This window comes from Eumetopias jubatus, unplaced genomic scaffold, assembly GCF_037043125.1.
Source record: "Eumetopias jubatus isolate StellerSeaLion01/CBP00866 unplaced genomic scaffold, mEumJub1_p1.0 scaffold_10, whole genome shotgun sequence".
Taxonomy (NCBI): Eukaryota; Metazoa; Chordata; class Mammalia; order Carnivora; family Otariidae; genus Eumetopias; species Eumetopias jubatus.
In genome coordinates this window covers 77068053-77091605 of record NW_028274816.1, presented here as the reverse complement: position 1 = coordinate 77091605, position 23553 = coordinate 77068053, and the positions used below count along the sequence as shown (strand labels likewise).

The window sequence follows — 23553 nt, the reverse complement described above, 5'->3', positions numbered from 1 at the left end:
ATGATTGAATCTGAAGACGCTGAAAGGACTCTGGGATGCCCACTGATGCTCAACTTCAAGTCCAGGCAAAGTTTTCTCAGCGCATCCCCCCCAAACCAGCTGACAATTGTTCCTTCCCCCACGCTACTGACACGGAAGCTTGTACACACCTCATCAAACCTCCTCCAGCGGACTGCGGGCTTCATAACCCAGCCTCCCCGAGGCAGGGAGCAGGACCCTGTGCAAGTGTTTACTGTGATTTGTGTTTGAGTTTATTGTGCATTTGTGTTCACTGTGCATTTGTGTTTGAGTTTACAGTGCATTTGTGTTTGAGTTTACTGTGCATCTGTATGTTTGTGTTTACTGTGCATTTATGTTTGAGTTTACTGTGCATTTGTGTTTGTTTGTGTCCGCTTCTTTTTAATCCATGTAACCTTGTGCAGTCCACCCGGAGCCAGTATGCAATTTGTAGAGAAAAGGAACACTATGACTTTTGTTATGAACTGGGACAAATGCCACTGCTTTATATGCTTTATGTTTAAAAACAAGGCCGGCACATTTCAAAGTCTGCTTTTTATTTCTACTCAAGGACTAATCTTGAAATTCAGGTAAGCTGCTAGGCACAGGGATACCTAAGTTATGGCCTTTCTGTTCAAATACTTAAGGCACCCTAAGATCTGATAAAAGCGAACCTGTCCTCACAATCAAGAAAAACCTCAATTTGGAATAAAAGAAAAACGTTAATATCTAATTAGATTTTCCATTAAAAAAAAAAAGCCCCAGGAAAAAAACCACAAAAACAAAAAACCCCAGAAAACAGAAGAAAAGCACCAGAAACCCAAAATTATTATCATACACATGGCTGGCTAATAATCCTCTATGTTTGTTTTATCCAAGGCTTGAAAGCCTAATTTTTCTAGTAAGCTCTGACCCTTCCTTGGAAGTATACTCAGAATTGTACTATGAACTGCCCACAGCCTAAATTTTTCAGGTTTACTGCTTCCATTATCTTAATTCTCTGCACCCAGATACCTACAATGTCAACTGCAGAGGGTTTGGGCAAAGGAAGCCAACTGACCAACTAGTCGTATGGCTCTGAGAAAGGAAACTATCTTCTACGGGCCCTCATGCCACCATCTGTACGAAGTAGGAATTGTTATTAGAGCCTTTCTAGCTACAAGACTTGATCATTCTAGGAACAACCCACTTACTGGTTTATAAGCACCTTAACCACCATCCATTGTTATATGAAAAATAGTCCCCTTGTGTGTTTTACCATCTAGAAGTTTTGAATCGTAGGTACTCAAATAGACCAAATTTTCTTTTAAGGGTTTTCTGCCTACTGTTTGTGCTTAAAAAGGCCTTTCCTGCACCAAGATTATATCCATCTATGTTCTCATTTTTATAACATCTATTATTATTAAATCCATCTGTATTTTCTTCCAGAACTTTAATGGTTTCATTTTTTACAATGAAATCTTTAATCCATCAAAAAATTATAGTCTGGGGTAAAAATATAATCTAATTTTGTCCCCAAATGATTCAGCCCACATCCTAGTATCAGTGGTTGACAAGGAAGCTCATTATCCTGTGATATGAACTATTATCTTATACATACAGCTTATTCTAAGGCCAGAACCACATTGCAATAGTTTTGAACTATAACTAACCAGAGGGGCGACTGGGTGGCTCAGTCGTTAACTGTCTGCCTTCGGCTCAGGTCATGATCCCAGGGTCCTGGGTTCGAGCCCCACATCGAGCTCCCTGCTCCACAGGAAGCCTGCTTCTCCCTCTCCCACTCCCCTTGCTTGTGTTCCTGCTCTCGCTGTCTCTCTTATTTATTCAAATAAATAAATAAAATCTAAAACAAACAACAACAAAAAAAGAACTAACCAAAGCACCCAGCATTGTTCTTTAAACAAACAAACCAAAAAAACAAGCAGTCTCTGAAGTTTATTTTTCAGATAAACTTCAAATAATTTTGTTCTGCTAGGACTCCCCCATCTCTTGCCCCACAAATAAAAAAACAAGAGGTGGCATTTTGAAGTACTTTTTTTTTTTTTTTTTTTTTTTAGGAGAGATGAGGTCTTCATCTCTATCTCTCGGATAAATTTTGTGTTTTCTATGTTAACAAGCGAGGACCGTGTTTGTCTTTGAAATCCTAGTGCCCAGTACAGTAGGGGCTGAATAAATGAATACAGGTCCTGCACATGTTTTATTAAGTTTATTCCTAGGCTCTTTTTTATATTTTTTATTTCAGCTATTTCATTCCTGCTATAAACGTCCTCATATTTTCTACCTGGCCCCCACTGCTGCTGGGATAAGGTAGTAATTGCATTCACTCAACAAATACTTACAAATCAACCACGAAGTGTTGGTCATTCTCCTGAGTACAAGAGACAGAGGGTGAACCTTTTCTCCTGAACCTTGCTCAAGTTCAGGAGAAAAGAGAGAAGATAAGCCACAAAAAAACAAACAAGAGAGTGCAGGATGTGAGGAAGGCCTTTAAGGCAACGAGGTGGGGGGCGGGGGAGGCAGAGAGGAGCGGAGGACACCACCCTGGAGACACAATGGTCTGGGGAGAGCCTCCGGAAAAGGGAGAGCGGGCCAGTGAAATCGGGGGCACCATGATCAGGTGGATGGAGAGCCGAACGCAAAGGTCTTTGCCAGGGACCAGGGCACAGGTGCAAATGTGGAATTTGAGGCAAACCACCAACGAGGGAGAGAGCTACAGGGGCTCCTAGTGGCAGCAGGAAGCTCCCCGAGTCCCCGGAGAGAATCCGGATTTTTATTCCGGCGTAATTTCTCAAGAGCTAGGATGGTGGTTTTTCTCGGTTTTGTTAACTTTACTCAAAATACTTAGTGTTTCAAGACTAATCATGATGTTGGCGGTTGGCTTCAAACAAATAATTTTTCTGTTACGTGGAGAAATGAGCCTCTCATTTAGACTGATGATGACTTGTCTCGAAAACAGTTCTGATTGTTCCCTTTCTGCTTAGTTGTGCCTCTGAGGTTTCTCCGCTAACACACTTCAGTGTGTCCTTCATGCGTCTTTCCGCCTCCGTCAAACTCACCAGGCGCTGCTTCAACAATGCTTATAATCTCGGCTACATTTCTGTATATTTCAGGCCTAAGGGGACTTGGACACAGAAGGCACTGCTTCAAAGACAGGTATCACTAGCGGGCTCCCAAGAGGGGAGATGGGGAACTGCATATTCCCCGTCTTAAAACGTGGACAGTAGCTGCAAACACAGAAGACTGTGGTGAAGAAAGAACACGGGCCATCTGAGGCGTACCACCAGCATCCAGTGAACATCACCCATTACTGTCCACTCAACTGTTCCCCCACCGCTCAGGGGGTAGGTAATTGGGGTTACTGAGCCCCGAATTACTTTACGCATCTATAGCGCCTGTGTCAATGGTTAAGAATGTGGGTTATGGTGTCAAGATGACCTGCCTAGGTCGAAATCCTGTCCACCGCTTTCTAGCTCTGGGGCTTTGGGCAAGTGACTCAGATCTCCGGGCTTCAGTTTATACTCTCTTCAGTAAGAGACTAAGGAATTCAGAGGCCCAGGAGCACACACATAAGATGCCTAGTGCTGCCCTCAGCCAAAAGGCTCTCGGTAAATGACATAGGGCTAGTAAGTAGGTATGATGAGAATGAAGGTATTAACAGAAGTAAAAAAACAAAAAAAAAAAAAACCAAAAACAAGATAATCCCCAATGTGTATATGAAAGAGGCGGCAGGATCAAAGGCATAGAATTAGAGTTCTTGGAAACAATTTTTAAAAAAGGAAGTGGCACATCTGTCCCAGACAGAGGCAGAGAAATAAAAGCAGTTTGGACACGAGGGAGCCCAACGGAAAGCTCAACAGAGATCTCCCTGAGAAAATGAGTCAGGAGAATCCTCAGGGAGGAGAGCAACAGAACAAGACCTCAGAGCCAGGACGAGAAAAGGCTCTGATCTCGTCTCCACCAACAAACCCAGATCCACTGACGAAGGCGCTCTACACTGGAGAAGCTGCTGGGGTCCATGCTGGTCCGCGCGATGGAAGCGGGAGATCAATGAGAAGGCACAGGAGGGAGCCTGCGTCTCCTGCAGGACATCGGGACACAGAAGATCAGGGGTTTCTAGCCTGGAGGTATTCCGGTTTTCTAGAGAGGTCTATGGCCCTCAGTGGCTTCTCAAAGAGGTGCGCAATCCAAAACGAATTGTAAAAACCAACGGCGCTAAGGGGGGGGGAGCAGATAGTTAATAGGTGATCAATTCTGGGATCTCTCCCGGAGTCTCTTCTGGACCACGGGTACATTTCCGCAGCAAGAAACTCCTCACCCAGATCTTAAATGCTTCTGTTTTTCTTCTCTGGCTACATCAACTTCAGTCTAGTTTCAAAAACACCCTCTGCCTGATGGTCTCGCTTCAGATGACCTCCATCTGAAAACCAACCACACATACCCTACACGCGACTTTAGCTGATGATTTCCTACAGTTTCAAAACTCTGTTCTATTAGAAAGCAGCTTACTAGCAAGAGCAGAGGTTTTGTGGTCAAGACAGGTGTGGGTTTGGTCCTCCATCCCACTAACACCAGGGTCATCCTTGGATACCGGGCCCTGTAACTGGAGCTAGGGGGGCTACTGCAAAGATTCATGGAGGGAACACTTGCAAGAAGATGTGAGTCCCTTTGCTGGCATGTTTGCCGAGAACATTTTAAACTTCTCATCACAATTAGCTATCTTTGAGACGCACCTACGATAATCTAAAAAATGCCCTCAGTTTTAAGACTGGAGCACTGTGTCTCTGTCAAATAAAGAAATAAAATCTTAAAAAAAAAAAAACAGTTTTAAAGAGAGGAACGTATAGGCTTCCCATCTACCCTATGTGCCTGCACATGCACAATCTCCTCCATTATCAACATCACTAAAATGGGACATTTTTTACTAAGGATGACCCTACAGCATCATGATCATCCAAAGTCCATAGTTTCATTAGGGTTCACTCCGGGTGTCGTACATTCTATGGGTTTAAACAAATATGTAACAACTCGTATCTATGATTATAATATCAAATGGAATATTTTCACTGCCCTAAAAATCCTCTACGCTCTGCCTGTTCATCTCCCCTCCCTCCTGCGGCCCCTGCACTCACGGTCTCTATGGTTGGAATCAGACAGGACGGAGCCTTCTCAGATTGGCTTCTTCCACGTACTAGTAGGCATTTTAGAGTTCCTCCAGGTCTTTTTATCACTTGAGAGCTCATTTGTTTTCAGAGCTGAATAAGACTCCATTGTCTGGATGTACTACAGTTCATTCATTCACCTGAACATGCGGGTTGCCTCCTAGTTTGCGTAATTATGGAAAAAGCAGGGTTTTGTGTTGGTAAAAGCTTAACCCCGATGGGTAAATACTAAGGAGTGTGATTGGTGGGTCACGGCAAGAATATGCTCAGTTTTAGGGCACCTGGGTGGCTCAGTCGGTAAAGTGTCTGACTCTTGATTTCGCTCAGGTCATGAGATCGAGCCCCACGTCGGGCTTCATGCTGGGAGTGGAGCCTGCTTAAGATTGTCTTTCTCCCTCCACATTGACCCCCACACACTCTCTCTCTCAAAAAAAAAAAAAAAAAAAAGTATGCTCAGTTAAGAAACCAGCAAATGGTCTTCCAGAGTGGCTGCACCATTTTGCATTCCCACCAGCAATGAACAAGCAAGCGTTCCTGTTGCTCCACATCCTCATCAGCATTTGGGGCTGTCAAGGTTGCAGATGCTGGTGCCCCGGTAGGTGTGTAGAAGAGGGTACATGACACAGAACATCTTTTCATAGGCTCTTTGGCCATCTCTGTTATGTTCTTCAGTGAGGGGTCTGCTAAGGTCTCTGGCCCATTTTTTAACGAGGTTGTTTTCTTATTAAGTTTTAAGAGGGCTTTTTTTTTTTTTTGATATGTTTTGGATAACGGTCCTCTTTATCAGATGTGTCTTTTGAAAATATTTTCTCCTAGTCAGTGGCTTATGTTTTCATTATCTTGACAGTGTCTTCTGCAGAGAAGTTTTTAATATTAATGAGGTCCAGCTTACTATTTCTTTCATGGATCACATGATTACTGTTGTATCCAAAAAAGCATCACCACACCCAAGATCATCCACATTTCCTCCTCGGTTATCTTTTAGTAGGCTCCATGCCTTGTGTGGAGCCCAACAGGGGGCTCACGACCCTGAAATCAAGAGCTGGACGCTTAACCGACTGAACCACCCAGGTGCCCTCCTACATTGCCCATGTAGTATTATTTCCCTTTTTTTAAGATTTTATTTATTTGACAGAGAGAGAGAGACAGCGAGAGAGGGAACGCAAGCAGGGGGACTGGGAGAGGGAGAAGCAGGCTTCCCGAGCAGGGAGCCCGGTGCGGGGCTCGATCCCAGGACCCTGAGATCATGACCTGAGCCGAAGGCAGTCGCTTAACCAACTGAGCCACCCAGGCGCCCCTATTTCCCCTTATTTTGGTAACTGCCTCCTGATTTTCTTTTTTTGGGGAAAGTCCCCTCCCTTTCCCTCAATCCTTGCTTGTCCCTGCCCCTTCCTGGACCACAGAGTCAGTCCCATGACAGACTTGGTCCATCAGAGAATCCCACAGCTCTGGCCAGAGTGATGGTCCAGGACACATGACCTAAGTCAGACTAGTGAGACTCACACTCAAGATGTTTATGTAAACAACTGGAAAACTCTTTTTCGTCGAGTTGCTTAGGAGGGTGGGATGTAAGCCCAAAGCAGCTGGGGCCATCTTGCTATTGCTTTACAGTATGGGTTTTACATTTAGGTCTGTGATCCATTTTTTAGTTCAGTTCTATGAAGGGTGTAAGGCCTGCACCTAGATGCCCGCCCCCTTTAACATATGGATGTCCCTCTGTCCCAGCACCGTTTGTTAAAGGGCTTATCTTTGCTCCAAGATGTTACCTTTGATCCTCTGTCAAAAATCAGTTGACTGCGGGACACCTGGGTGGCTCAGTCAGCTGAGTGTCTGACTTCAGCTCAGGTCATGATCCCAGGGTCCTGGGATCGAGCCCCGCATCGGGCTCCCCGCTCAGCGGGGAGGCTGCTTCTCCCTCTCCCTCTGTCTGCTACTTCCCCTGCTTCTTGTGCTCTCTCACGCTCTCACTCTCTCTCTCTCTCTCTCTCTGTCAAATAAATAAATTAAAAAAAAAAAATCAGTTGACTGTGTTCCTGGGGCCTATTTTGGGGTTTTAGCTAGTTAATCAATTCTACCGATTTGGTTATTTTAAAGCTTTCAATGCAGGTTTCTCAGAGCAAGAACTAATGGTTCTAAATCCAGGCTGGCTCGGTCAGCACCACTTAATGTATCTGCACAGGATAAAATTCCTTAAGAAAAAAATCTCATCACGTCCCGATAGAAGGCTGATGTGAAGCAACCACTGTTTTACAAGTGTTACATGATTAAATATACTTAAAAGGAGAAAAACTTGAGTTAACCAGCAGTTAGACGGTCATAAATGAAAATAGATTATTTTTAAGAAGAGAGCTTAGAGAACAGAATCGTTTCCTTACCGAGGTGACTACTCTGTGAATTTTAATTCTAATGAGAGGAAAGTCAACATAAGGATACGCTCTTAATAGGATTTCACTGCCGATGACATGGGATCAAGCGTGGAGAACACGGCTTTCTCATGATAAAGGAAACCCTGAGTGTCTTCACCAGAGACTTGGGCAAGACATGAGAACAAGGATCATGCAGGGGGCCGGACCCATAAGTGGGGGCCCACGCTGCTTGGGCTGGGTCTGCAGAGGGAAAGGTGGCTGGGGATTAGTAGGCAGAGGAGGCCAGAGGGGAAATGAAGATGCTCATCCTTTTGGGGGAAAAGTAGAGAGTAAATGATTAAAATAGTAAAGCTTAGAGGGAAGCTATCAAACTACCTAAGTATATTAAAAAAAAAAAAAAACTGATTGCTTCCGGGGCACCTGGTTGGTGTAGTGTCCAACTCTTGGTTTCAGCTCAGGTCATAATCTCAGGGTCATGGGATCGAGCCCCACATTGGGCTCTACGCTCGGCACGGAGTCTGCTTTAGGATTCTCTCCCTCTGCCCCTCCCCCGCTGCTCGCACTCTCTGTAAAATACATAAATCTTTATTTTTTTAAAATACTTTGTTTATTTGACAGAGAGAGACACAGCGAGAGAGGGAACACAAGCAGGGGGAGTGGGAGAAGGAGAAGCAGGCTTCCCGCCGAGCAGGGAGCCCGATGCGGGGGCTCGATCCCAGGACCCTGGGATCATGACCTGAGCCGAAGGCAGACGCTTAACGACTGAGCCACCCAGGCACCCCTAAAATAAATAAATCTTTTTAAAAAAATGTTGCTTCCCACTGTATTTTTCTTTGCGATACTATGTAATCGTATCACAAAGATACTAATAGAAAATAACTACCATGTAAAATTGACTAAATAGTTAATCTCACACAGGAAACTTAAGTAGCTTGGCTGTGTGCCAAGTTTTAAAAGATCCCGTTATATATTCTTGGACTTCTTTATTTGGTGGGTACTCAAAGGCACCCCAGAACGGATCCTAGTCTCTCAAATCTAAGATACACTGTTTCACATTTTCATATTTCTCGAGTTGCAATGTAGCTTATAGTAGAAATGAACCAGAAAAATGTTATTAAATATCATAACCAGGGGCATCCAAGGATTAAGAAAGTGTGCCGAGGCTAAAAGAGGGGAGGGTTCGGATGTGCTGGGGAACTTTCCTCCAGGGCAACAGTAACGCTCTCTATCCCGACAGAGGTTCAGGTTACACAGGTATAGTTCTGCAAATGGACATTTAAGACTTGTACATTTCATTATACACAAATTTTATTTCCAAAGATGTAAATATTGGACTTCAGCTAACGTTATGTACACTGAGGCGTTTAAGGGGAAGTATACTGATGTAACTGAACTTGACATAAATCAAATGAAGGGACTGGTAGCTCATCAAAGTGGTATAAAAATTACGTTAAACTGAAAATGTCTATCAGCGGCCACAGAAGGAAACATTACCTAACCTTAAGCAGAACCTCCTGAAAATATAGCTGCCATTCATCCCAAGGAGTGTCCTGACTGGGAAAAGACAGACCCAGGAAGTACAAAGTCAATGGTGTGTCAGCATGCTAAAGCCCGACAGAACCCTCCATACTTTCTCCCTGAAGCCCTAATCCTTCTTTTTTGGTCAAGTTTAGCATATAAGCCTTTTATTTCTGGTTATTCAGCAAATGCTCAGCACTGAGTACTCCCATGTGCATGTGTAGGTAAACATAGTCTTTTCTCCTATTAATCTACGGCCAGTTAATTTGTGGAGCCCCAGGTGGAAGACGGAAGGTGGAAAAGGAAAAATATTCCTCCCGACACAAACAATAAAACGGATCGATGGATGGCTAGAAGACGAACCGATCAATATAACATACAGCAAATACAGTGAAATATTAACGGAAGAAACCAGGTTGAGGGATATATGGGTCTGGGCTCAAAATTCTTTCAACTGTGCTTCAGGTTTGAAAATATTCACAATAAGATGCTTGGACAAGTTAAAGGGAAGAAAAGAGAAGGTTCTTGCCGGCTGCTACTCTGTGCTCAAGAAGAGAGAACCAGACGCTAGGAGACTCACCTCAGAAATCCAAACCTATTAATTGAGGACAAAGGAGTCTAAAAATGACCCTGTCTAATTACAGATGCCTGTAGAGGTCACTTCTGGTAACAAAAGTAAATTAGTGTTCACTAACCTTCCTTTCTATCAACAGAAGTCATTCTCTGAGTGTTTCCTGCTTCCAGACAAAAAGTCTCATCAAAAGCGGTCACCCAGGAGTGCCTGGCTGGCTCAGGTGGCTGAGTTTCTGACTCTTGATTTCACCTCAGGTCATGATCTCAGGGTCGTGAATTCCAGCCCCGCTTCGGGCTCCACACTCAGTGCGGAGTCTGCTGGAGATTCTCTTCCCCTCTCCATCTGCCCCTTCCCCAGTCGCTGCTTGCACATGCGCTCTCACACTCTCTTAAATAAAACAACAATAAAAAAAGTCATCCAAGCTCCCAAACCACAACCACCCACTCAAGGAGGAGAGGTCCGACTCCTACTGTATGTGGGGTTACGGTCACCAGACTCTGCAGACAGGCAACACACACATTCTCCTCTGCCCTAGCTCATGAGCAGAATGTAGCTCCTTTACTCTACTCATTTCATGGAGAGTTCCAGTGCCTAGATTCCTATGTGACTATTAACTGATGGTGTACAATGAAGAATGTGGCTGGTCTTTGTCCCTGGTTCCTGGGAGGGAGCCTCTAAGTCCTTGGTAAGTCTCTGTTATCCATGGTGGGCCCTGAGAGCTTGTGCTTACGAGGTGACTCACAGCAGGCCCCTAGACAGTTCCAGGATGGGCACTGGCCATATTGGAAGACCACTCGAGTGATCAGAGGTTTGGGCACTGAACCATGGAAATCACCCCGATATCCTGGGAAGGGAGAGGGCCTGGAGACTGAAATCGAATACACGGCCAATGATTCAATCAATCATACCTGCTTGACAAAGCCCCTTAAAAACTCTAGACTCTGCAGCTTGGGTGAGCTTCCTCGTTGCTGATAAACATCGATGTGCTAGGGAGGGGAAGTGTCCCGAAGATAGGGAAGGTTTACATTTGGGACCCTCCCAGGCCTCACCCTGTCTCTCGTCTGGCTGGCACTGATTTGTCATCCTAGTGAACTATCAAACTCAAGGGGGTAGCAACCCTCAAATCTGCAGGTGGTTGGTTAGAGGTGCAGGTGGCCTGGGACCCCCTAAGCTTATGGCTGCGGTCTGCAGTGCGAGCACCGTGTGGAGGGGTAGGCCCTGGGCGGTCCATGTCAACACTGCATTGCAATGGATAATCTTTAAGACACTTGGAGATCAGGTTCTAAATATAACTTTTCTGAAGAACACAAGCCAGTGGAAAACCAAAAGAAAGCAAAAAGTCAGAGGACTATTGTACAATACAGAATTGAAATGAAGAGACCTAAAGGCAAGGGTCATGGATTTTAAAAGTTATAAAAAAAATATGTTGAGAACTATTACTGGAAATTGGATCCTACGTTAGATATTATGGAACCGATGTTGACCTTCTAAGCGTGATGACAGTCTGCGGTTATGTGGGAACGCCCTCGTCCTTGGGAGACACCTGCTGAAGAATCTCAGGGTGTCAGGAGGTCAGCAATCAACTTGCAAATGGTTAAAACAAAAAAAAGTGCTGGTGTGCGTAGAGAGAAAGCTGACAAAGTGAAGGGCACATAGCCATTTAAAGTATTCTGTCAACTTAAAGTAGGTTTGAACTTTTTAAAAATAAAAACTTAGGGGAACGATGCATCAGCAAAAGTCTCAAAAAGGAAAAAAAATAAAATGTGATAAAAAATGTAAAATCACGGAAGCTGGGTAATGGGCATATGGGGGGCACTACCATTCTACTTCTGTGTAGGTTTTAAGTTTAAAACTAAAATGTCTTTTAAAAATGGTACCAGAAAGGTTCTCCCTTGAAAACAAAGTATCACCAGTAATCTATACTTTAGCCTGTTGTCCTGGTTCCTCCTTCATTAAGATTTTTGTTCTTTCCTTTGACATTTTATCTGTTTCTGAAGTACGTTCTACGTTCAAAACAGGGTGCCAGGGTCTCCGGGGTTATTAAGGAGCAATCAAGGTAAGTCACAGTTCCCACCTTTCTGTCTAGTTGTAAAACACGGTCTGGGTGACCCAAATACGGAACCAAGAATGGCAGGGGATATAAAAAGGGCCCAGAGAAAATCAGTGTGGGCTGGAACCTGTCGTGTAGGCGGGATTCGACTGGAGATTTCCTTCCCAGAGGGAAGAAGAGGCTAAGGGCATGAAGCCAGCCGGGACCCACAAAAGTGGGCCAGACTGCAGCTATGGGACCGGCTAGGACCGGACAGAAACGTCTGACAGTGTGACCAGAAACGGGGGCCTGCAGACGGAAGAGTCCGAGGACACCGAGAGATGCTGGGCCTGGAGTCCTGAAACACAGCAGCGGACAGCAGAAATCAGGAAACTGGGTGATGCGCCTTGTGTGTGTGATGCGCGGGAATGTAGGTTAATTTCTCGGCATGTCGAGCTCAAGCTCACATTTGTTGCCTACTTCCCACCGTATGCTCCACTTACACCGAAATCCTTGAAAATTGCCTGATGCCACTCCTCACCTGCTGTCCTCCACGCCTGCAGGCTTCACGGGGCCTCCCTTGTCCACCCAGCACACGGAGTCTTCAGGAAGCCGCCAGGGAGCACGCGAAGAATCAGGGTCTAGAAACTCATCCGGTTTGCGAGCCTGCCCACCTACGCTAGCAGCGCACCGGGAGCCATAAGTACCAGCCACGGCCGCTGCCTCCAGAGGCCCAAGCCCCCCACCCCACCCCTGGACTCTCGGGAATCCTTCAGGCTTATGGCCCTGCCATCCTTGTCCCTGTTCAGTGCCCAAGACAGCGGCTCCTCGGGTCACTCTGCATTCTTACAGTTTGCTCCCACGCTGTCCTCTCTCCCGATTCCAAACCCCGCCATCCCTCCCCCACCCAGTTTCCTCTGCACACTCCAGGACCCCCATTCCAGAGTGAGCAAAGTCACCCGCATCCTCCGCCTCCTCACTGAGGGCTCCGCAGACGCCCCTCCCAGGTGAGGACACCCCCCTCCCCCTTCCCCGCTCCCAGACCTGAGTCAGGCGCAAAGTCGCTGGCATCCTGCTCACCCACCATTATGCCCCGCCCAACCCCTCCTCTCCAGTGGTCCTGACCTCTGGGTGGGTCTCACCCAGGAAGATCATTAAGAACAAAAACCTCCACTCTTGTTTCAAAAGAGAAAGCACTTTTTATTCCAAGAGAGTGGGAAGGCTATTTTCTTGGAACGAAGGGCACTCCTCTAGGTGAAATCGTTTGGCTTTACGGAGGGCTGGCCCTTCGGCCCTCGAGTGTGTACACGTGCGCGTGGCCGAGCCCCCCGCTGCACGTGAGGGACACGCCCCGGGCCCCGCCCCTCGGCGCCCTCAGTTCCGGTGAGCCCCCCGCCTCTCCACCACTCACTCCCGCGGCCGCACCGCCCACTCTCCCTGCTCTGACACCGGTATCCCCAACATCATTTGTTCCATTCCATCGAGACCCCGAGGGCCCCGTCCTGACCCGTCCACTCCCTGCCAACAATCCGCTCCCCTTTGCCCGTACCCCACTGTGACAGCTTCTCAGGCCAGTGTTCTCCGTTCTCTTGCTCTGCTGTCTCCCATCAGTGGAACCATTGAGATGCAATGGTTCCACCTTTTGATGGACCGGATCGGGTTCCGCTCCACCGCTCTCCGGCGGAGGGCTGTCTACAGCAGTGACCCCAGCCGTCTCCCGCCTCGCTCCATCTGCTCCCTGTGGCAGTGCGTCCCACGCATAGCCCGGCCTTGGCCATGTGTCCCGCTTGGGATTTGTGAAGACAGCAAACGGCACAGAAGCAGGAACTCGAACAAGGCTCCCACGCTGGAGCTCGCCCGCTTGCTGCTCCTGGAAACTTGCCCCCGTGTAAAAAGCCCGGGACAGCCCACTGGAGAACGCGAGGATACGCAGAGGTGAAGGCAAGGCCCCCCGGCCCGCAGTCAAGCGGCAACACCCCCCACAAGCTGGCTGCAGGTGCAGAAGGGGGCCCAGGTCCGTGGAACCGCCCAGCTGAACCCGACCCAACTGCCGGGAGAAGTATTTTAAGCCATGAAGTTTCAGGGTGCTTGACTGCTCAGGAAAAGCTAACTTGTACAACCCCGAGGCTAAACAAGGCTAGGAGAACACGTACACAACAGGCGGACCGGAGCCCGCTACTTCTACTTCTCCTCCCTCCTCTTGTATCAGATACCGGGGTTGCGACATCATGGAAAAGAGAAGCCAGAGACGAGAAGTTTCCATCACCACCCCCCCCCCCCATTTAAACTCGCTCACGGTAAACACTCCACCACTAACAGCAAAACTCGGTCAGTCTCCATCCACACCGCAGCTGGGCTGGTCTTTCTAACGATCCTTTTCCAGGCCAATCTAATGGCGTCCTGCCGTGGATACGGCTTCATTCACTCCCGACACTCTAGCACTCAGCACACGAGGCACATGACCGTCGGTCACCTGTACCGGGTAACGTGGACACGCTGCTGAAATGTCCAGGAGGCCACCGGGTGCGTGCGAAAACGAAAGATGTAAGTTTCACAGAGGAACACTGCGAAATGTGGGAGACGCCCAATGTGACAGCCAAACAGGGACCCCCAATTTAGGCAACCTGTATCATCTAAGTCTTAAAATGATAACTGCAAGGTTCACATCAAACTCTTAAAATAACTGCTCTACTTTCCCCCTCCCCCCATACACATACACACAAAAACAATTGCTTTAGTTTCCAACAGAATCAAAAACAAGTCTGAACGTTCAATATTTACTTACGTGCAAAGAATTGACTGGTCCTCACGATCTATAAAACAAAACAAAACAAACAAAAAAACAAAGTGACCATTTGCCTGTTTTTTTGTTTTTTTTTTAAAGACTTCATATAATCAAGTTGCAGTCATGGCCCACATCACATTGGGAACTCCGCTCCTCTCTCGTAATGCTTCCCCACCCCTCAGCGGGGTAAACGATGGCCCACGCTTCGAAGGCCTTATGCGCCTCATCAACCTTGATGCTCAAGCCCTGCTATACATCAGCATCACCTGAGAAGTCCTAGAAAGATGAGTCCCTAGGGCTCCTCCCTCACTGAATCACTTTCAGGGGTGTAGGGACTGAAACGCCCTCGCTAAGTAAGTTCCCCAGGTGATTCTGATGCAGGGTCAGGTTTGGAAACCCCCGCCTTTCAGAACGGCTTCCAGAACACCCACAACCGGAGAGGAATCGTTACTAACTTGACCTTAGAGGAGAAAAAAATAATAATAATCACAAACTAAGTGGAGAAGGTCGAAGAGAGACAAACATCTGCATGAAGTTTAAGCCATATACATCCCCAAAATAACAAAAGAACGTGCTATGGGGAAAAAAAAAATCTCACGATTTTAAAGTGATAAATGATTTGAGTCTTCAGCTTGGTTTTTCAAAGGAAAAGGTGAAATTCAAACCCACGGCCAGCCCACGGATGAACCTGCAGCGTGGGATGTAGGACCTCCAATCACTTCTGAGCCTGAATATCTATTTAACAGGAGACAAATGTTCCTGGAGGGGGTCCCATGGCTGCTGAGGGGCGAGGGCTGGGGCCTGTCTCTTGCACCTGTGTCGTCTGTCAACACCACTAACCAAGGGGCCGCTGCTTAGACGGGGACTGTGCTCATAGGGCCTGGCCCAGCGAGGTCTTCTGTCACCCCTGGGCTGAGCGTGCTTCCCTTCGAGTGGTTACCATCGGGGACCCGATGAGGGTCCCACAGTGGTTCAGGCGTAAACAGCCTTTATCAGAGAGAAATCAAGAGTTCATGCAGTCTATCATAATATCATTACAATAAACAAATGCGCGTGTATATTCTGTGTATACACCGAGTTCTACAAAGAGCACCTTTACCTCTGACTAGCTCCTAACCACCATTGTGTCCCTCCCTCCGGCTGCACAGGCACCATTCCCGGGACCGGGCTGACCCCTGCCTCCTTTACTGGGGTTACTGGTTCTCTTTCCCAGGGGCCACACCACGCCCTTCTTCCACATGTTCCCCCACCCAGACCCACGGCCACTGTACCTCCCCACGTGTCCTTCCCTGCTCAGCTCAGCTGGGGCCCCTCTGGGGAAGCTTCCCAGACCTTCTCCCTTTGGTTCCTCAACGTGTCCTTCTTTTGACCCTATTCTGGAGTTAGACGATGCCACCGATTGCCTGCCCCCTAGAACGTGCTGCCTGACATCAGGCTGTCTTCTGTCCTCCCTCTCATGCTGACAGCCTGGATTAGGGTGGCTGAGCGCTGGGCACTGGTGAGACCATGGGCACTGGGCTCCTGTGTGCTGGTCCGTTCCTGCCCCGCTCTGCTGCAAACTCACTTCACATCTATGAATGCAGTATCGATACCTTGCTGATACTAGGATTTTATCAGGTCCTTGTTGATTCACTGTAAATAGGACCCTCCAGACCCCTAATTCTCTCGGTCTCAGCAACTTCTATAGAACTCCACTACGCCAAGTTTTCTTTTTTTTTAAGATTTTATTTATTTATTTGACAGAGAGAGACACAGCGAGAGAGGGAACACAAGCAGGGGGAGTGGGAGAGGGAGAAGCAGGCTTCCCGCGGAGCAGGGAGCCCGATGCGGGGCTCATCCCAGGACCCTGGGATCATGACCTGAGCCGAAGGCAGACGCTTAACGACTGAGCCACCCAGGCGCCCCTACGCCAAGTTTTTTATGGCTTTTCCGAACTGGTTCACACATTAAAAACATCAAAATGCATTCAAATTAACCAAAATTCAATTGCCTCCTAATTCGTTCAGAATGGCTTTCTTCCTGTCTCTGTACATACTCATTATCACTGAAGTTGGAGACGAACACAACCACCACCTACCCTTCAATTCGGCTCCATACTGCACTCCCCATGCTTCTCACCCCCCGCCCAACCAAAAGCCGAACAACTCTGCTAGCCGCACTTATCGATCCTCCGTGTTTGTCTGGTCTCGTGTGGCTTTGGGCCTCAGTTTCCCTGTCTGTGCAATAAGGGTATGGGCTTGATCACCTCCAAGATTCTCTCCAATTGTGAGCCCACCACTGCTCCCTTCCACGTCATGACTCCCCGTCATCCTTCAGGGGCCCACTAAAGCACTGTAACAACGCACGATGACCTTGATCTCTAGAAACCTGTAAATGGAACCAAAGCCTCATACTGATATTTAAGGGAAACAATTTCACTTTCAAAAATGTAACTAGCCTTCTGAAGGCTATATACAGACTCCTTTCCTAGCTCAGTATTTTCCAAAGCACCTCCCAAGAATCCCATAAGCAGGTCCTCGATAAATCCACGCCGAGTTAAATCATATTTCAACAGTGGAAATGGATTCAAATCAACGACCTCGGCTCCTACCTTAAAAAACTAGAAAAAAGCAAATGGAATTCAAATTAAATAGAAGCCAGGAAATGAGAAAGAACAGAAGTCAATGAAATGCGGAACAGGAAAAAGAAAAGAAAAGGAACCGAATTCTGGTTCTTCGAGAAAAATCATACCGTTGATAAACCTCCAGGCGAACTGATCAGGAAAAAGACACAAATGACGGATATCTGAGAATAACTACCCTGAATCCCAGTCTGACAACTACAATGAAAGGGACAACTTTTTCCACCATAGCCAAACCGTGGAAAGAGCCAAGATGTCCGTCGACAGATGAATGGATAAAGAAGAGGTGGTATATATACACAATGGAATATTATGCAGCCATCAAAAGGAATGAGATCTTGCCATTTGCAACGACGTGGATGGAACTGGAGGGTGTTATGCTGAGTGAAATAAGTCAATCAGAGAAAGACATGTATCACATGACCTCACTGATATGAGGAATTCTTAATCTCAGGAAAGAAACTGAGTGTTACTGGAGTGGTTGGGGGGTGGGAGGGATGGGGTGGCTGGGTGATAGACACTGGGGAGGGTATGTGCTACGGTGAGCGCTGTGAATTGTGCAAGACTGTTGAATCACAGTTCTGTACTTCTGAAACAAATAACGCAACATATTTTAAGAAAAAAGAAAAAGAAGATAACAGGAGAGGAAGGAAAGGGGAGTATGTCAGAGGGGGAGACGAACCATGAGAGATGATGGACTCTGAAAAACAAACTGAGGGTTCTAGAGGGGAGGGGGGTGGGGGGATGGGTTAGCCTGGTGATGGGTATTGAGGAGGGCACGTTCTGCATGGAGCACTGGGTGTTATGAACAAAGAATGAATCATGGAACACTGCACCAAAAACTAATGATGTAATATATGGTGATTAACATAACAATAAAAAAATTAAAAAAAAAAGAAAGGGACAACTTTTTAAAAAGACTCAAACCGCTAAAGCTCATTCCAGAAGAAATAGCCTGATTGGGCCCCATTATCTATTAAAGAAACTGAATTTGTGGAACTCATAAAATGTCAACGATACCTCAATTAACAAAAACAATCGAATGTATAATTATAATGTACACAATGTATAATGTATAATTAAAAACCTTCCCACAAAGAAAACACACTTCACCGGTGAATTCGACACATTTAAGGAAAAAATCAGACCAAACTTTTCACAAAACTGAAAAGGAAGGAGAATCTCCCAACCCATTCTCAGAGACAAGCCTTATCCTGACACTGTGACTACAGAGACATTATAATATGAAAAAAATAACAGGTATCTGTCATCAGCAAGGACACAAAAGTTCTTAACACCGTGCTAGCAGATCCACTCCAGCAATACATACAGAGGGGACACATGATGAGCAGGTGGCATTTGTCCTGCAAGGCAAGGTTAGTTCAATGTCCAAAGGCAGACAATCTAACTCACCGTGTCGACAGACTAAAGAACATCCCCTAGTCAAAAAAAGCATTCGACAAAACTCAACATCCATTCAGGATTTTAAAACACCTGAGCAAACTAGGAATACAAGAGAATTTCGTGAATCTGGCAAACAGGAGGTACAAACAACCCATACAGCGACACCACTCTTAATGCCAGAAAACTGAACGCTGTCCCCGAGACCAGGAACGAGGCGAAGACGAATGCTGTCACCACGCCAGAAAAAAATCCAAAGCATAAAATGGGAAGGACCTAGCGATGCCTCTGTTTGCAGAGGACATGATGGTCTCCACAGAAAATCCCAAACATTTGACCAAAAAACCTTCCAGAACAAGTGAGTTTTGCAAGGTTGTAAGATAACACAATGCCAATACGTATATATATATTTTTAAAAGATTTTATTTATTTATTTGACGGAGAGATAGAGAGAGAGAGCACAAGTAGGCAGAGAGGCAGGCAGAGGGAGAGGGAGAAGCAGGCTCTCCGCGGAGCAGGGAGCCCGATGCGGGGCTCGATCCCAGGACCCTGGGATCACGACCTGAGCCGAAGGCAGACCCTTAACGACTGAGCCACCCAGGTGCCCACCAGCCCGTATATTTTTAAAATAGTTCTATATATCAACAGTGCGTGATTGAAAATTTTTTAAATTTAAAGTTCCATTTAACCCTAAAAAACATGAAACACTTACTTATTAATTAAGGTGTATATTTTACTTCAGTATAAATCTAAACAAGAACGGAGTTTGTGACTTTTGCCATCAAGTTTATGTCCAAGAACTCTACTGTCATTCATTCATTCATTTCTTGAGCACCTACTACGTGCCAGACACACTCTGCGTTTTATTAATATGGAATCCCCTAGAATCCAAACTTAGGGGAAAAGGTCAGCTCTCTTCTGTTTTTGTGCATTAAAGAAGCAAACTCTGTTCAGTGGGACGCTATGCTCCGAATCCTCCCCTGGTCCCTTCTCTAGCTTTTGATCCTCTTCACTGGCCCAGTGGCATTTAGCTGCTTTGCTCACGTTGGTAACTGAAAGCCTACATGGAGCAGCTCTGGTAGGTAGTGTAAGCCATACTTTTGACTACACTAACGTGTGTCCCAACCCAACTGTGTTGTGTAGGACGTCAGCACGTAGCCCCCGACCTACAGAGCGGAATGTGATGGAACTGTGTGTGTGTGGGGGGGGAGTTTGTTTGTATTTTGTGTCACACTTTTCAATTATGTAATGAAAACTATCAACTAATTCTTTTTAATTTTTTTTAAAGATTTTATTTATTTATTTGACAGAGAGAGAGCGAGCAAGCACAAGCAGGGGGAGAGGGAGAAGCAGACTCTGAGCAGGGAGCCCGACACAGGACTTGATCCCAGGACCCTGGGATTACAACCTGAGCTGAAGGCAGATGCTTCACCGACTGAGCCACCCAGGTGCCCCTCTTTTTAATTTTCATATGGAATTTTATTATTGTGGAAAAGAATGTGTCACACTGCCTTGGTTTTGAATCCTAGCTCGTAACCTCTTACTATCTACATTTTCTTGGGTCAAGTTTTTAACTTTTTTGTGCCTCAGTAAAATAGGGACAGCAATTCTTTTGACTTTATAGGGTTGTTGTTGCAGATTACATCGTGCACATGAAACATTTAGCCCAGTGCCTGCCACACAGTAATTTTCAATAAATGTTCATTCTGGCATTAATGATGATATCGGTGATAATATGATGTGCTTGGTAAGGCACATCCTCCTTGCTCTGTATGCATATAGCTGCTCTGGCAACCCAGTAATGGGACGTTATCATTTAATCACTGTTAACTATTTTGTTAGATTCAATTTTTCCCTTCAACCTGTCAAGATAATTTTAAAAATCCTGTTTCTTTTCATCAAATGCATTTATTGCATTGACGTTTCACATCATCTATGCATTTTATGGGCATGTCTCCCTCATCTTTAGGTATACTGATAACAATGTCCCAACGGGATACCCGCTGGTAGACACCCTGGCGAAGCTGGACAGCCTCCATCACCACCCAGCACCTCCGTGCACCTTTTCTGCAAACAGCCATGAGGACATCACGGAAGAGCGTGGGATGGCACGATTCTCTGTTAATGCTGTCCGCTATAATTTCGCTTCCCACTGAGCTAAAGGAACGTGCAGCATATTTTCATATTGTACTTAGGCTGTTAACAATAGATTCTAGAATCTTCCCTGGCAGGTATGCGAAGCTCAGCAGCCTAAAGCTTCTTGGCCTTTTGAAAAGTTAGAATTGTACCTGTGACCCTGCCCTCTCCCCCGCCTTCTGGAAACTCCTGTCTAGATAACACTTCAGGGACCAGACAGGGTCGACCATCTCGACTGAGAGAATGGACTCGTTTCGATGAGCAAATATGGATTCAACAGAGAAGGAGTACACTTTCTCCAATTTCTTCTCCCCTATAAGGCAAAGTTTGCTCCTTCACAGAAATGCTTTTCTGTGCATATACGGCTTATTCTTCTTCACAGAGACACAGACCCAAAAGCAAAGCAGCTGACCATCCTTTCTCCACGATCAGCAACTCACCACAGCTGTAGGCATTTCTGAGGATTCTCCGGCTCTGAAACTAAGAAAGGGTGTGAAACTTCATCTTTTTTCAGCCTGAACGGACTCTGGATATTCACCTGTCCTTTCCCATCGATGACGCTCCTCTAGGTCTGAAGTACTTCCTGTTTGCCAAGGGATCTGGTCTAACGCACGTGTGAACAAGAGAAGTGGGGGGTGGGCACTGCACTTGGTGAACGCCCTCACTCCGCCCTTCAGACTCAGACCTAGCCTCCGAGACCCGCAAGGCGGTGACAGGTGGAGGCAGCTTCTCTCGTTCCCTGAAGATCACCCACCTATTTTATAAGAACCGATAGACCTGGGGCGCCTGGGTGGCTCAGTTGGTGAAGCGTCTGCCTTCGGCTCAGGTCATGATCCCAGGGTCCTGGGATGGAGCCCCACATCGGGCTCCCTGCTCAGCGGGGAGCCTGCTTCTCCCTCTGCCTCTGTTCCTCCCCTCCTGGTCCTGCTCCCTCTCTCTCTCTAATAAATAAAAAAAATCTTAAAAAAAAAGAACCAATCAGTCTTATCATACTTTATCAAGTTTCTTTTTTAAAAGATGAAAGGAGAAGGAGCGTAACTACAGATCTCACATGGCGCCAGAAGGCCCACGTTTAATGCAGTCTTTTCAAGCCATAATGTGAAATGCGTTCAAAACTGCTACGTTCTGGTTTTCAGGAAAATGTCCCTCCATAAACCATCGTGTCTTAGGTCATGATGCAAACGAATGACTCTTCCAATTTATATTTCATCCTCAATCCAAAGGTGAACAGTCGAGATCAACCAACTTGCTCTGTGCTTTCTAACTTTTGTTTTAAGACAGAAATATTTTATGATCTTTCTTTCCCCAGCAGAGCTTCTATCTACCTTTTCTATTATTCCTCCCGTGGCTCTTGCTGTGGGTTCTAATACCTAGTGCAGGAGAGCTTCGAGCACACTGGCTCGTAGTAGATGGAGAGCAAATGTATATAAAAACTAGATGCTTTTTAATGAAAAAATGAACATGAAGTAGTTAGGAAGGCAATCATAACTTCCTCCAGAAAATGACCACACTGCCCGTTCGAATTATAAGAATTCAAAATTCTTCTACAATAAACATCTAGGACTTTTAATTTTTTTTTTTTTTTTTTTTAAGCTTAAAGCCCTTTGGAGAACACATCAGGACGCATACAAAAACCCTAACCTACACTTCAGAAACCGAGTATTTAGGAGACTAGCACTTCCAGTTACCTTGAAGCATGCATCTGTAAGCGGATTCAGAGATGGCATAGATGTGCGGCGGCACCTCGTGGCGCTTCTTCCCTCTGTACATCTCAATAATATTCTCAGAGTAAATTGGAAGATTCTTGTAAGGATTTATGACTACGCAGAAGAGTCCAGAGTAAGTCTAGAAGAAAAATAAAATACAGAGTTAAAACAAAAAACCCTGCACAGATCAGACAGCCAGAAACCACACAGCGCCTGCAACAGGGGCCTTCAATGATCTGAAAAGGTGGTTATTAGAGAGATTTGCAAAAATGTAAAACTTCTCTAATTTTTTTGCTTTGGAAAATACAGTTTATCTTTTTCATGAAAGATAATTTACTTACGTTACCTTGTCACACATTTATTTTAAATGAATTTATTTAAAGAAATCAATGATTTACTATTTTTAAGTGAATTCATAAATATGTTTTAACTTTGCTATCATTTCAAATACAGATAAACATAACCCACACAAAAGCTCTTTGGGGAGAAGCCTCCGTAATTTTTTTTTAAAGGTTCTGTTTTTAACTCATCTCGACACCCAACATGGGGCTCAAACTCACAACCCTGAGATAAGGGTCATGTGCTCCACCCACTGAGCCAGCCGGGTGCCTCGTGGGCCCCCGATAATTTTCAAGAGTCATTAGTGCTGAACACACAAACCTTTCCTGATCAGCATGATAACCACTATTCAAAATTGATACGGAGAGCGCTTTTGATTTGGGGGGTTTTCTCAGTTCACTAAGAACGATTTCTGAGAACAGCGTGCCGAACTGCCCCTGGGGATGGTGGCAGGAGGGCCCGAGGCGTCTGGAAAGGGCAGCCCATCGCACCGGGATGCAGGCCTTCTCTTCAAGGGGACCTGGGTGACCATGTCTCCAGGCAGGAGGACAGTAAAGAGGCTGGGGACTGATGGTGTCCAGTGCCAGGACCGGCCTCCCAGGAACACGAGGGGCTTCTCAGCAACAGCTGTGTTCATACAGGCAGCTCAGGTCCCCACCACCATGGCACCTGCTCCCAGGCCAGCCAGGGGTCTTAGTAAGGGTGAGAAAACGAAGGCCAGGCAACCTCGATTTCACATTTTATCGAGTTTCACTTGTATAACAGTCAAGTAGACAAGTCATAATGATACAGCTCAATGAATTTTTATATATACCTCATTTTTCTGTTCAAAAATGAGATCAAGTCTGTCACGAAGCTACACATTCTACACTTCACTTTCTTTTTTTTTTTTTAAAGATTTTATTTTATTTATTTGACAGAGA

The 23553-nt window shown here is 45.9% G+C and overlaps 1 protein-coding gene across 1 annotated transcript in view; it reads right to left on the bottom strand.

Moving 5' to 3' along the window:
• Window positions 1-23553, bottom strand: part of MYH10 (myosin heavy chain 10) — a 114485-nt gene that overhangs the window by 77566 nt on the left and 13366 nt on the right. The window contains exons 2-3 of the mRNA XM_028125035.2: window positions 22274-22430; window positions 14429-14456 (exon numbers count right to left, since the gene is read on the bottom strand). Coding sequence (XP_027980836.1) covers window positions 14429-14456; window positions 22274-22430 — 185 coding nt within the window. The remainder of the gene's footprint in view (window positions 1-14428; window positions 14457-22273; window positions 22431-23553) is intronic.